Source organism: Solenopsis invicta, chromosome 11, assembly GCF_016802725.1.
Source record: "Solenopsis invicta isolate M01_SB chromosome 11, UNIL_Sinv_3.0, whole genome shotgun sequence".
Lineage (NCBI taxonomy): Eukaryota > Metazoa > Arthropoda > Insecta > Hymenoptera > Formicidae > Solenopsis > Solenopsis invicta.
The window spans coordinates 4998435-5014388 of NC_052674.1; the positions used below are offsets into that span (position 1 = coordinate 4998435).

General features: G+C 36.5%; 1 protein-coding gene across 1 annotated transcript in view; it reads right to left on the reverse strand.

Annotated features, from left to right (window-relative positions):
• The window catches only part of LOC105194711 (diacylglycerol O-acyltransferase 1), a 98917-nt gene that overhangs the window by 62351 nt on the left and 20612 nt on the right, over positions 1-15954 (reverse strand). Inside the window, exon 3 of the mRNA XM_026130798.2 lies at positions 12497-12591. Within this exon, the coding sequence (XP_025986583.1) occupies positions 12497-12591 (95 nt within the window). The remainder of the gene's footprint in view (positions 1-12496; positions 12592-15954) is intronic.

The following is a 15954-nucleotide window of genomic DNA, read 5'->3' on the forward strand; positions in this document are numbered from 1 at the left end:
AAAAAAGAATCATAGCAGAGCGAAGAACGCATTAATAGATAGTAGTAACTATAGAGCCAATATCCGATTATACTTCGCACTTGTAAACGAGAAGCCGGCGTTTTGCTATTAAATCGGATTTCCACCGTATACGAAATTACGTTCGAGCGAGATTATTCGAGAGGATCGATCCCAACAGCGGGATTTGACGAAACACACAAAAATATCTCTTTTATTTTATCCCGTGGTTCTTATCGTTTTCCCGCAATCGTTTTCAGAATCGAGAACGCTCGGACACTTTCGGAGATTACGTGGGTTTTCGGCGTGGATGGGCCATACGATAGCGGTCGCTGTAGCCGGATAAGATTTCACCGCAAGAGCGGTTCGTCGTATTCTTCGAAGTATCGTCCGCTCCGGGATAAAATATGGGCGGAACTTAAATAAGTTTAAGAGATGCAACCGGATGATAGGCAAACTCGCAGAATTGGGAACCGCGAAAGCATCACGTCGCAACGAGGAGATTCGCGCGAAGAAATCCGGAAATGCATTCGCCTGCGGCATCAAAGATTTTGATAGTACAAGTTTATGGCACCTTAATGAAAACACTGGCGGTGTTTCCAAGATATCTAATCCCTCCGAGACACCGGGGAAATATATTAATATACATTGTGACTACGGTTATTGCGCCAAACAATAAAATTGGAACAATAACATTTTTATTTAAAAGAAAAAACAAATAAGTTAGTGTTTGTTTTCATAAAAGCTCACCGTTATTCTTTCATGTTTTTGTGATATTATGGAATCTAAGTGAGCAAATATTTCAGTTAAGCAAATCATTTACGGATTAGATATCCACATGACAAGAACAACGTAGTTAATTTATCGTTTACATGATAAACAATATGATTTCACGAAATCTTCATGAGAAACATTATTGTAAGATATAGGTCGGATATAATGTCCTGCATAATTAAGCCATGCACAGTTACGTGCAAGTATCATGTTACAATAGTAAGCGTACGCGAATATTTTTGCCTCTACAGGCGTTATTAAGCACGTGAACGTTGCGCTGAGCTCTGCTATGCTAATTCCCAAATTAATTTTAGTTAACAAAGAAAAGAAGTCGCACGCTAACGCGTGCAAAATGTAAAGCAGGCAATTAAGAACACATTAGTCACAATTAAAGGCACTATAGTAATTTCTGTCTCGTGTAAACTTTTCTCCCTCTCTGTCACTCCAGACTAATAGAAAGTCAAGTCACTCTCACAATTGATAGTATTCTCGGTTAATGAAACGAACGTTTCAATGCACAATTTATCGTAAAATAAGATGCAAAATTAATTGCAAACACATCACGCACGGATTACGATGAATCGAGAGCGCAGCTTTTGTATTCTTTCAGTCAATTGAACAACTGACTGGAAGCTCGTTCGAGACTTTACTATTTTGCGATATACTCCGATATGATACTATTATCACTTTACAGCTCAATAAACGTTTTCATGTTTCCCCCGACGAAAATTTCTACGTTAATTTGATTTATGGCAACAACTGTTACGCAAGAGGATTATCAAACCGGTTTACTTGTCGTCGCGTACGTGCGTTGAAATTCACATCAGTGTCAATATATTCCGCTGTTATATTATTTCGTAATAACAAATGCGTTATGAAAAATGATCGCTTGCGAAAAGTATAATATGGAAGTAAAAAAAAAACACGAACGTGAAACGTTAATATCATTTTCCATACATACGTAATACACATGCACACATCATTTATTTTTGTGCGCGCAAATATCTCTCAGCTTTCCTGTCTATTATGTATCCAATTTCACTTTTCAAAAATCTCATCGCTGGATGTGTGATATAAAAGAAAATTTAAGACCAGCCCGTTTCGAAGCGGTGGTCAAAAGTTAAACGACGATTGTTACAACATGCTCGCGTCGACTAATTACGAACCCTTTGAATTCGAATACGCTTCGCGAGTCACCGCTGCTTTTTGGCCTCAACTGGGGGCGATTCGCAAGGCCACTTTTTCGAGCAAATTACGAGCTCGCGACCGTGCGGGAGAAAAAGCGCGGAGGCGTTTATTCGGTGAATTAAGCGCATCGTTCAAAGTGCATAAAAGCACCGGGGAAATTGGAAGCGCAGTCGCTTTGATAAGAGGATTGAAATAAAGCGACGAAAACAATCCCTTTAGCTTAATCGGTGAATAAGACATGCCAATGAAAATACCTTGATCGCATCTTTATATTTACGTAACGCTCGAAATACGCGAGATAAAAAAGGGGGCGTTAAAAAAATAAACACAAGTTACAAATTTGAAACGCTACGGCGAGTACACGAACCGCTTTAAAAAAGGTTTGTTCAATAATATTTGTAATATCGATGTATTCACTTTGCAACAAATAAAATTTCCAATATTTACATAATATTGTATAATACATTTATAAGAATGCAATGTATTTGTAAAATTCAAAATAAAATCGTCGTTATGATGTCCTGTTTTATGCTCTGTCCGCTTTATGCGATCTATAATATATGACAAAATTCGAAACAGAATCCTATTTATATTTTTGTACATTAAGTAATACAGAAAACGTGTGAACAATCAAAATGCATGAATATGCACAGTGTATAAATGAATTATGAATGATATAAATTACAACTGAACTGTTATACTAAAGTAATGTCTAAGTACTGTCCAACTTTCTCATATATTTCTTAATAATCATATTTTTTTTATAACCTAACTATGTCGCGTATAAAAAAAAACATTCGAATATTCTATATATACTCTCTAAATTTGAAAAGTGGGCTTAACTCGAAACGTCCTGCAATTGAAAAAGGTTCGCTATCCACAAAACTTTTGATGAAATCATTGTTACATTTCTCCCAAGCGTAACTCGTAAACCCTTTCGATCTATGCTCAAAAGTTCCAGAGATGGAATTTGAAAAGTATTGCAAGGTTACGAATTTTCTCGTTTTTTTCTCATAGCACAGAATAGGTGACGGAATATTTACATGAAAGTGAAAACTCATGGTAAATGCGAGGGATTATACCGCTGTCGGAATATTGATAAAACGGAAAAAGTGTCGGTTTTGGTGTTCTGACACTCCAATGTTGGCGTTAATTAATGAAAATAAATGACGTCTCGTATTTCAGAATACCTCCAACGATTTTGCCTCCTCGCTCATTCTTGTATCTTTTTCCTGTTCTTCGACGATACGCCGGCGAATTCAGGAGATTCAAAGAGGGATTTGAAATCAGAGGAAGGGGGGGGGGGTGACGGGAGGAACGACGGGGAATGTATAAATCCGGCTGATGTCGAGCACGGCTCGCTAATAGATATTAATGGAACCCTTTTCGTCGTGAAAATTCGCCCGGTTTTTCACACCGACCGCGGGGCATGATCGCGAAAGCTCTCAGAGCTCGCTTCATCCAAGAGAAATTATACGAGAAAAAAAATGGCTTTGACGAGGAGACAGGTGGTGGGATATGAGAAAGCAGGAGGGGGTTAATGGTCCACGGGCAAATCGCGCGTACCAAACCGAGCCGCGGCGATTGCGTCGCGTAATTTCGTCAGGGACGTATGCATTTTTTCTTTGATCTTCTTAAACTCCATTTGATACCTCGAAAACAATGTTTCACGTGTGACGGGTTTGTTTCGCGACGAGTACGGGCTGGATTTACGAATGATGAACGATCACCGTTAAAATGATACGCCGATTCCGATGCTGCAAACGATATTGCACGGCCGACCTCCGAGTGCATTTTATTGCACAAATGCCAGAAAAACGTCAGCGTTGAAAAATCGATGAAATATTTCGGTCTGTACGGCGATGCGCTTGTTTATTCTTAGTGTTTGCCGTGTAGTACGTTATAAGAATCCAATGTGGAAGTAAACAAGAGTTATCAACGCAACGAGAGTTTTTCCACAAGGCAAAAATAATTATTTTATTATGCACCAAAAGATGAAGAGAAAAAGGAATAAAATAAGAGAAAAGCAATTTTAATATTTGATATAATCTCTTGGCTGGTCCGCATTCAAAATTGTAACTAACCTACACTGAAAGTTTCATTACGATCGAATTTGTGTGTTAACTGAAAAAACAAAGTTGCTTTTTATTTTATCTTTCGCATTTTAACTCATATCACCGTCTGGATATTTGCAGAGTAAATATGAACTTTTCATATTTATGTAAGCGCTAGTTTCTAATGATTTAACAAGTAAATATTATCATTAAAAATATGCGTTACGCTTGGAAAAATTTAATATTTCAAATATCTCAATTAAAAATCAATGTATAATTGTAGTGCTTATTTGTGATAAATATTGAGAAAATATTATAGCAAGAATATTGTTACGATATTAATGCTGATCCAGACAAAGCGAAAGAGAGAGAAAGAGAAAGAGAGAGAGAGAAAGAGAGAAAAAGTGTTGGTCTTAATTAAAAAAAAATTCATTCCTCTGATGCAATGAGGTAAACATTTCTCACGTCTGTAAATTCTGCCGTGTCAAAAGCTTAATGTAAACGAAAGAAATCTTTGCGGTACATGTATTTCGCGTGGAGCAAGGGTGATGCCTTAACGGATTGCAGTAATCTACCACACAACGACGAGACCATTGCGTTAACGGGATGAAATTTTTCCCGAGGTTTCATCGGGAGAAGAAAAAGAGAATGAAAGAGACAGAGGGAGAGAGAGAGAGAGAGAGAGAGAGAGAATAAAAGAAGAAAAGAGAAATATCAATGCAAAACAATGATGGCGAACGTGTACCGGTATCCATGAATTCAAAGATAATCGATTCTCCAGCCTCGAGCCGATCTCCGATCTCAGCCGCTAATTAAGACTTTTACTTTTTTTTTACAGTGAGTCTCTTCTATCTCGCCTGAAGCGTCTCCGACGGGTTTGCGAGTTGCCGCGTCGCGTCGGACGAGAAGACGCTCGGTTTTGCACGGCGCAGCTCGCGAAAACTCATCGCCCGAGATGGCGAAGATGAGAGAGAAAGAGAGATCAAATCCCGTCTGGGGCGGATCTTAATTAGATTCTGACATCGAGTTGGCGACATTCTTTCGACGCGTTTCATGAAAGTTTGATAAACGCCGGACGTCGGATAGGCACAGTGGCGCGTCTTATTTTGCAGCGTCTTCAACCCTCCTCGCGTTAATACAGTAATTAAAGTTAACGCGAAAATTGTCGCAAGATATACTTCTTTCAATAAGTCGCTGTTATTTCCGCTTTATTAATTCAGTTCTTGTCAGTGTCTCATCGCTGGAATCGCATGAAAATTCAAGCGCGAAAAGAAATTCATTCTAAAGACGATAAGTCGACGACATTATACAAATCGTGCATATTTTTAATTACGGGGAAATGGTAGCTATTACACGTGTCGCTTGTAAAGCATTTCAATTTGTTTTTAAACGTTTTTTTTTAGCGAAATTTAAACCGATTATTTTTACATCTCGGCCCGTTGACACGTTGGGCTTTATATTGGCTATAAAAGCGCGCGTGTATCACACCTTGACGCGTGTAGCTGTGCGCCATCGCGACAAAGGAGGGCCTTAATTAGCACTCATAATTATTCGTAATTAGCACTCGACGCGCGTAGTTCAGCCCATTCTCAACGATGCCTCCGGGTGGCGGTGGCAATGGCGCCGACGCCGCCGTTGCGCTACCGACTGGTAATAAAAAGGTAACGTAAACCACGGACGGAAAATCGCCTCTTTTCATACTCTATCTCCGAGTGGGCTCTCTGTATATAGATATACATATACACGATACCGACTTTCTTTCGCTCTTTCTTTTCACTCTACGTCTCCGCTTCTTTTCCCACCCCCTTCCCGACAATCCTTTTTCCACTCTTTCTTTATATCTTCTTAATCCAGGAGTGGGCTCGCGCCGCTGACTGAACGGAGGCTTCCGCGAGCTTTAACCGACGCTACCCTGTTTCCGTCTTTGGGCAATACACAGAAGAGATTTATAAACGCAATTCTGAAACTACTGCGGCACAGAATGACGTTTTCCAACCCTTTTACCTCTAAATCTTATTATCGCTTTGAAAAAAGAGTTTATAACATTCTTAATATTTTACATAGCAGCATTTTGCTTTAAGATGTATCGGACACACGGCCCCTGCAAAGTAAATAAAATTTGGAAATGTGTTTAATATTAACACATCAAATAAACTATACAGGTATACATATGAAAGTTGCGTGAATAAGATCATATTTTTATTTAATATTTTTTATAGTTTATTTACTTTATTTGTTATTAAAAATAAAATTATTTCCTACAATATTAAGAAAAATCAAATTTTTATGTAAGTACTTTAAGTATTCAAGATGTTTTATACAAAGTTTTATTGTAATTGTCTGTTTAGTTATTTTATAAATAAATAAATTTTGTTTGATTTACAGAACTGATCTCTGCATCGTAAAGAAACTTTACACAAATCATCTCGAATATTTAAAGTACTTGAATAACAAAATTCAGATTTTTTTTTCAGTATTTTTCATTTCATTATTAACTTATATTTTTATTAGAGCACATGGCTACTTCTTATGGAAATAACTTTTTATCCGGATAAAAAAGTCATCAAATTTTTTCTATTATTTTTTATTATTTTCAAATGCAATATAAAACAATCTATAAATTTTTTCATAATTTTTTTAACATTTTGAGAAATGTCCTATACATTCTTAAACAAGATCCGCAAATCCATAATTTCTAATTGTATAAAACAGGCAATTCCAATATTTATTTTCATCCCACTTTTTACTTCTTTAAAGTTCTCAAAATTTCTGTGGAAGAAAATCTCGTTCGGGAGTAGAAATTACAGAGTTCTATCTACTTCTCACTGTCCGCAGTCTCTCTGCTATTTCTGGCAAGCTGAATTTTTCAAACTCTATCCACTTCTGTCGCCAATGTTCAAAATGGTCTTCCGATATCATTCAAAAGTTATTAAATATTTACTCGATCAATGATACGCTTTCTCGATTCTTCCTCGGTGAATAAATAAATTACTGAATATATACTTTTTTCCTCAGTAACATATGCAAAATCGTAATTTTTTCCAATCTCAAATAATATCCAGCGAAAATACTTTTTGCATGCACTAATGGATACATTACGTTTTACGGTGATGTTTCTTTGTTATCCGCGCTGATTTTTGTGTAATGAGAATGAAGATCATGCAAAAAAATAATGGTACGCGGAACTGCTCTCATCGAAGGTCTCTAATCAGAAGCGTACGAGCGAAAAAGTAAAAAAAAAAGGAGCATCCCTAATGGTTCGGTCGATGCACATTTGTAATAAGTTTACATTTAGCTAGGCCGAACGCATAGGCAATAAACGGGAGGAATGCGCAGATAGCGAATGCGTGAGGAGGGATTTCGCAAGAGCAATCTCGCATTTGATTCGATTACTTGCGCGCAGTGTTGCTCGTGCGCGGATTAAGTAATTCATACGATGACCCGTTACTGCACGTTTCCATTCTGCGCTTTAATGACCAACGCGAACGACGAAACGTATAACATCACACCCGGAGTGAAAACTTTGCCCGGAAGCTCGCCTTTCGAAATTAACGCGAAAGCGATCTCTATCGCGCGAAATTCTCTCATTCCGACGGCGGCGCTCGGTTCAGCTGCGCTTGTCCTTTTAAAATTTCACCTCTCGCGGAATTCATTCGCGACGCTTGTATAATTTTGATAGCAGTCTGGATAAGAGATGAGGAAAAAGTGATAATTGTTTTGAATATTAAGCTGAATGCAAACCCGCTTAAAACCGTCTGCGTGAAATGACATGTGAATCAATTATTTCGAGGGAAAACTAAGAGAGGGAAAAGCTAAAGAAGAAAAAAATAGATCGCCGAAATAATCATTTTACAAATGTAATAATTCCTGAATAACATTCTCGATGGAAAAAAATATTTATAACAATCATAATCTAAAGCGACGAGATCATTTCACGTATTTCCAATAGTAGACTCTTTCGCGAAATTCTATTACAGCGAGTGACGGAGAGGAATTGACAGCTGTAGTGGTCATCGTTAATTGCTTTACCGCGGCGTGGTTGTTTCTAGTGCTCGGCGCGCGAAATCCACAGACACGGCATGCAAATCTCACTGGATTCAGTCTTAACGCTCGGCGAACAGAGAGTAAGATACACTACGGCGGGGCGCCGACAATGTTGCAGACGTTATGAGAACAAACCCTCTCGCCGGTGAGCTATCATGGCGGTTGGCTGGATGGTCGGCGGTGGCTGGTTGGCACACCCTTTCACATTTAGTCCCGGACTCGTTATACAGCGTGAGGGCTATGAGCATTGAGTTACAGTTAACTTTAAGTTACCCCAGGAACTTCTCGTCTCGGAACTTCCGGAAAACCGCCGAACAGACGTTACACGTTCCCCGGGAAGGTCCATTTCCCCGCCCTGGAAACCCCGAAGGGCGAAAACCCGAAAAGCGATAAGTGAGCCAATGTATTTGCCCGATTCTTCCTTATTTTCTATTCTCGTGTGCCCTCCGCGCGATGTCATTGTTAAATCAACGATTCTGTTCCGAACAAATATAGGTGACCTGTATCCATCGCGAAATCGTCACGAAATTGGAATGAAGCTGCGTAAATGATTACTGCGAATGTCTATTTTTATATTTTCAATAGAGAAATTCAATTGAATCAAATCAATTTGAATTTGAAAAATCTATTTTACAAAATTGAAAATCAAAGCGCAAAGAAAATAACTTGAATTTCGATAATGGACAATGATTTTATGTTTATTTTCATCTTCATATTGTACATAATATGTCACAAAATATTTATTAAACCGAGATAAAATATTACGTCTGGCAAAGAAATATGGAAACTATAATAATATAGACACACTCTTCGTGTTTCTAACAAACTGCATGGCTTTATTAGTCCGATGTTCCCGTGCATTGTCGAGAAATACATGCAACGAAATTTCAATTCGACATGTTATTCTCGAGTCCGACATTTTCTGTAGCCATTCACCGGAATCCACCGAAACAGTTGATGTGTTGTCATTTCCGTTAACAAGTGATACAACCGAAAGTTTTAATAACGCCAAAGAGAAATAGATGGAACAGATACAAATGAAACCAGGATATATTTCCACTTCTGTGTATAATAACTCTCTGAATATCTGATACGTCAAGTAATTAATATTCCAATCACAATCGCGAAAGAGCTTAGGGTTACTGCGTCGGTCAATGAAGTCAAATAAAAAGAACTTAAATAGATTCGTATTTTCAAATAAAAAGTGACATTTTAATCAAATTTATATAAAAAGTGGATCTAAGGAATATCAATTAATTTGCAATTTATTATTTTATAGTCTTACTATTTTATATTCCTCTTAAAGTCATTCACTAATGATTGTTCAGCGACTGGTGCAGCGACGCTGTGCGTTTTATCTTTAAAAAGCAATTTCGGCTTGCTCGCTATGAAAATTATTATGCGAAAGGTCGCGTAGAATAGGAGGAACGTAACACACCCTATCTAACCCCGTGGAGGGCAGACAGAAACAAAGTCGGGTTGGCTGTAAAAAGGAAACGAGTTTAGCATCCCGTTGGAAGGAGCGACGTCGCTCGACGCAGATTCTAAAATACGGGAACTATTAGCCGTAGTTTCCCATGAGCATTACGTTCCCTTATGTGTAAATGATGCAACCCTCCCATAGCGGCTTAGTCGACATAAGCCGCCCGCGTTCAATCTGCACTGGGGATTGAAACCGTTAGGAAAATAGAAATTATACAAGGATCCATTTTAGAGAGATATCAAGAGCAAAAATAGAATCCTACAAATTGATTTTAACGCTTTTAAAAAAGAATCAAAGGAATGATAATGCTACTTTTATAAGCGTTATTCATCATTTTCTCTGTAAAAAGGATATGAATATAGAATAGATATTATATAACGTTGTAATAATATCATAGCGGAAGATTATGTAAAGTAAGTCTTTTGCGCATTTGAAAACGTCAGTTTTTCAATCGATAAGAAAAAACACTTGGGTCATTAATTAAACCTCATTCTTCTATTTCGCATTATTAATATTTGTGAACTTTTCATAATCCTTCTGTTAAAGTTGCTGATTTGCAAGCATTGTGCGTGCAACCCGCATTTAAAACTGCACACGTACACGACTGTTGCACGTATGTAAGTTATGGCGTTTGCAACCTCGGATGAAAACGCAACAAGCGAGCGCACTGCGCGGCACTAAGGGGACAATACGCGAGGAATATGTTCGCTATTTAAAGGAGCGATGGCTTGCGTGCTTTAAAATTTATGTTTCACGCGAGACTCGTTGAATTTCGACCCACTTTAAAAGTCTAGGCTAAAAAACATTACATCGCAAAACGTAACGAGCCTGAATTCCACCGAGAATTCTGCACGATATTACGATAGTGATTTAAAGCGTAAAATCTAAATCGGCACAAGCCTCTTGAGCACTTTTCTTATATATTTAAATTTGTTTAATTTAAATATAAATCGACTATTGTTTGCTAATAATAGCATAATGTATATTTGATAAAACAGGGAACGTGCATAAATATTAAAAACTTTAAAGTAAAAGTAAAGTAATTTCAGTAGCAAACAAATTATAAATCAGGTAAACTCTAAATTAAGAAAAAGATTCGTCCTCGTTAAGCTTTTCGAACGTCATGAGGATGCAGAAGCAAGTTGTATCGAGTTGCAAAAACGCTTGAGTACTGCGTCTAAAATAAGCAACTGAAATAAATACCTAGAGGAACATTCAGAATCAATGAATCCTAGAGAGATGGGAAATTACCCCGCCAAATTGTTTCCACCTTTTTGCAATTTTGCAATGCGCGGGCCGCATTGCAATAACGAGATAACTAAAACAAAACTAGGTTGCCAGACAGAAACAGACTTCATTTTCCCTCCCATCTCATATCAGCACTGCCAACGTTATCCCGCGCACTTCTTCGCTTCATTCCGAACCGCGTTTAGCGCATTCTTCCTCTTCTCTTTTTTATTAACTTTTATACTTCTGCTTGAGCGTTATCTATGGTCGACTGTCAAGAGAAGATAAAGTTTGACTTTAAATTTTCAAAGCGTTATTCATTATTTTCACGATGTTTTTGACAGATTCGTTCTCGTTTCTTTCATCCATTATCTCCAGAGATAAAGTTATACGTATCATTACAGCTCTGTTCATAAGCACGGATATCGACAGATATTCACATTACGTGCAGATTAAATATAAAAAAAAAGCATGAACGAGAAACGGTGAAATTAAATTACCGCAGATACTAGAGAATCAATGGACCGACCGCGACAATAAAAGCGAAAATTAGAGTTCGGCATATTTCCTTTTCTCATTCATGCAATTCGGTTTTATATATTTCCATAACGAAAAGCGATTGCGAGCCTGTCGACTTTTCATTTTTAATGGCCTATGACATCATAAATAGCCTATGGTATCATGAATAATACGAATTTGTATATATATATATATATATATAATAATGAAATCTGATAATTTTTCCAATATTTAATCCAAGTAACTTTTTGTATCATTTTATCGTTGCTTTGTAAAATCAATCTTGCAGTTGGTACATTTTTAATGTGGTCATTTTTAATGATTCAAGAAATAACTTTTCACGTTAACAAAATATTCTATGGAAACATTACATCGAAAAAATTGTATTCTCGAAATAAGAAAACAAGCTCTCTTGATACACATTATTAATGGAAGTAGCCTTCTTTTCTAAAATATTTTTTACAATTGAGAGTATATTTTTTCTAATGAATTTCTAAACAATGATATTCTATATAAAACATGTTTTATTTGGTGTTTGCAACCTTTATCTTTATAATTTAACATAGCCAATGCATTGCAGTGTATTTGATGTTCAAAGCCTTAAACATCGTGATATTTAAATATCACGGGTGAGACGGTAATAAAAAGTGATTGAAAGAGTTAATTTTAGTCTCAAATAATGCCTGTTTTAAAGATTAGTATTTATAATTCTTATTAGGTTTCTTTTGACCTTCATGATTGGCGGAAAACAATTTGTATTTTTAAAAATATTTTAAATTACATTTTTCTTTACATTTGTGAAAGACCAGTCCTATTCTAAATCCTATAAAATCTCATCTTACTTATAAATACTTACAAAAAACAAGATTTGCTACTAATCCGTCCTTTAAAAGAATTCCTCCTAAAGTTAAGCAAATTTTTTTGGCGCCTATTTTAGAAGAAACTACTACAAAAAGGGCAATTCTATTAGAAGACAATTCTTTCGAGAATACAGTTTTTCCGGTATAAAGAAATTAATTGACAGGAAAAAGCCACACTAAGCTTTTAAATAGTAAAAGCGCTATTGATATTTTCTCGATTGACATACTTCCGTTGATACAGATGAAAGTCTTATAATAAATGTCGTTCACTTTGTAATCGAGGCCACGAACATTGACAGCTCTGTTTCCGTTGAACGAATGTAAAATGACATATCGGCAGTTTCACTTACAGCAGATCAGCAACAATGAGGGATATTCTTCGCTACCGTCGTCCTTGCCACTAAGAAAGAGGAACCACTGCCAGGGATCCACTCTGATTCCATATCTGCAATATAAATAGAAATGGATATTTACTTTTTCTTAATTATTTAAAAATATATATATAAATAATTTTCAGTAGATATTTCTATACAAACAGCAGTGATTTAATAATTGCAATAATTTACGATTAAATAATATGATAACCCAATTGACATATTTTAATAATACAAATGATGCACACGTGGAAAGAAATAAATAATATAAATATAAACGATTAAATGAATAAAAAGTAAAGAAAATAGAGTTGATAGATTTATTTATATTTGAAAAGATATGCAGCTAACATCTTGTAATATTTTACAAGAAAAATAAAATCAAAAAACAAAGGATAAACATAAGATAAAAAGTGGCACGTTTTCCATTATAATCTTTAGTTTTTCATGGTTGGTATACTAAGCGCGAAACAAACCAAAGGAGCAAATGCTTCATTATTATAGTCTGTCTCTGTAAGATCTCGGTAAGATCTCTTCAGAGAGAAGGATGAGGAAGGAACAAAAGAAAATAAAGCGAGCCAGGTCCGCGTTCTTTGTTCTTGAGATAAATAATAACCGTCGCATCGCACCACGCGAAGGGGGAGCTCGTGCTGGAAAATAAAACGATTTCCCTGGAAAGTCAGCTCAATGGAAATGCAGGAAACGTCTGTCCCATGATTGACTACAATCTTGATGTGAATCTGTGATTTATTTTGATGGCGCACGTCGGAAAATATTATAAACGATGCCCCTTCCGATTAAATCGTGCCGGATTATTTATTGGCAATTTCGTAAAATGGCACTTTCTGCGCGCACACGAATCATTAATTTCTGCACGTAAATCAAACGGAGTTATGCAGAACCGGGACACGTCTGATAACATAATAAACAAATGGGATATGCTAAACTACAATATTCGATTAAGTTATGTTTGTCCGTACTATAAAAAGCTATATTGATTACAAAAGCTGTACAGAATATGCAAATAGAATTTGCATAAATTTAATATGTTTCGTTCATAAATACCACCGCGTGATAAATTCAAAATTATAACGAGTGAAAATAATTTGTATAACATACGATAATTTGTAACGTGCGTGCCTGTGGAAATTACCTTTTTATTCATTTCAAAGTAGATAAATGTATTCGACGACTATTATCACTTGTTGTGTCGACAAAAATTCTGTAGATATTTCTTTGTCTTATCTCGCTGTATTAACCTGAAAACACAATTTACAATGGTATCGATCTAAGTCATCGAGAACGTTATTTTCTCGCGGGACACATGTGGTAGGTGTACCGGCCGAAAAAAAGGTGGCACTGTACACTAATGGCTTCAGGTCCTACATGTCCGCTAACGATGATAAACGAGGCTTATGAGTCGAGTAATTAAAGTATTCGAAGTCGGCGCGGTTGTTTTAGGTAGACAATATTATTTATTGGGACGCGATTACCGGCCTAGTTCTCCGTGGAAATGTTATCGGTCATATTAGTTGACGTAGTTGCACTAAATGGACAATGGCGTGGAAAAAATATGATTCTCGTTCATAATTAATTAGCCCAACGTGCTGTGTGACAGCTGATCGGTGATAATTTATGAAAATAACTTTACATACGTCGATACACACATAAATAATGCCAACCTCAAATTTGATAAAGCAATGTTTAAGTCAATCAAAGCTTGTACACGGTCGCAAATAATGCGCGGGAAAAAAATTAATGTAATTACAGAACATCAATCAATCTCAATCAATTATTTTATTTTATTATCAATCTGTCAAAGTCAAAGCAGAAAATGTAATCCCGGAATATTTAAGAAGACAAAACTTTGAAATTTTTATTACATTCTAATAACGTAGCGAATAAAAAAAAATAAAAAAAGGACTGTTCGATAATCCATTCGCGTTCAAAATATTCATTTCGGTGAGATGGAAAGATTCATCGATGAGAGAAAGGAAACAATCGTTCAGTGCCGATGATTAAACCGATCTGGCCTCGATACTCGTGTACACACGGTGAATGAGTCTCATAAAACATTTTTCGAGTACTCGAAAGTTAAGGGGATATCGCACTTATCGAAACTCATCGCTTCGAGACGTGAGCAGAAACGATATTAAATTTCTTTCCCGGCGGGAATAGCCGTCTTGATCCGCCCGTTAAATCCACGCTCGTTCTTCGTCCGCCGGAGTTCGTTAATACAGCGTCACGATAAAATCCCCAATTTCACGTCGAACGTGGTGAGAGGGAAACGTCGGGTTCCTGGGGAAGGGTGACTCTCGGTGCGAGAGCGCGCGGAGGTCCAGATTGGAAGAGTTATGGCGCCAATATGGGACGGGCCCGCGGATGAAAATGCGCGTGAACGATTCGCATTAAATATTAATAAAACGCGCGAAACGAGACGTCTTCTTCCCTTCTATGATTGTAAAGAACGCTCGGGATGATTCTTCTTCTCTGAAATTAATGGCAAGGCCTGAAGGCTCGTTTCAAGTGGCTCGGTGAGGCGAGATGGATTGTTCTCAAGGAGAATTGGAAGGGCCGTAGACGCGAGTTGGTTAAAATTTATTTTGATATTTATCTGGATAAAGTACAGCACGGTTTATTAACGACCTCTTTTAAAGTTCATTGCATAGTCAATTTATATTCCGCGTAAAATTTTTTTATTTAGAGGTACTTGATGAAATATAGTGTTTCTAATGATTTCAATATTGTATACGTTTAATAAATTCGTTATCGCTTATATAGCATTTTCATTGTTTTCTTACAAATTAATTTCTTTTCACATTTTACCTCAATATTATCTGTTCAATACCTATCTACCTAAAGAAATGTAAAAATAAGCTACAAAGCAACATGTCCAGTATCGAGAACTAGTAAATTTTCAATGAGCTTCTGCACTATAATATCGAGCTACAAAACCTATTATCCGGACGAATGGTGAATCAGTTTTATGTTCTGACACGGTGCAAGAATCTTTGCAAAAATGGCTGGTAAAGTAAGACGACAAAAATAATTATTGCTGAGACGATGCCATATCTAGAAAACTAGATATCGACTTTTAGAGTGCTATTGTAACTGTCGCGCCAGCAAGTGAAATTTAACAATATTATTCTTAGTACTTCGAAAAAATTTGATTGTATGCTGTCTAAATTGGAATCAGTATATTATTCATTGATTTGCTGTGCTGTACTTATAACTAAGATTATCAACAATTATTCAATATCTTTTAATGATTCCAAAGGAGGTATTCTGATTGAAATTGTATTGTATTATCACTGAAAAACAGTGCATATCAGGGATTGACATAGTTATAAAATGTAACATTGAAATCAGTAAGATTTCAATTTAGAAGTGACAAAATTCACATACTTTTACGTTACATAAATCTGTACTTGTGT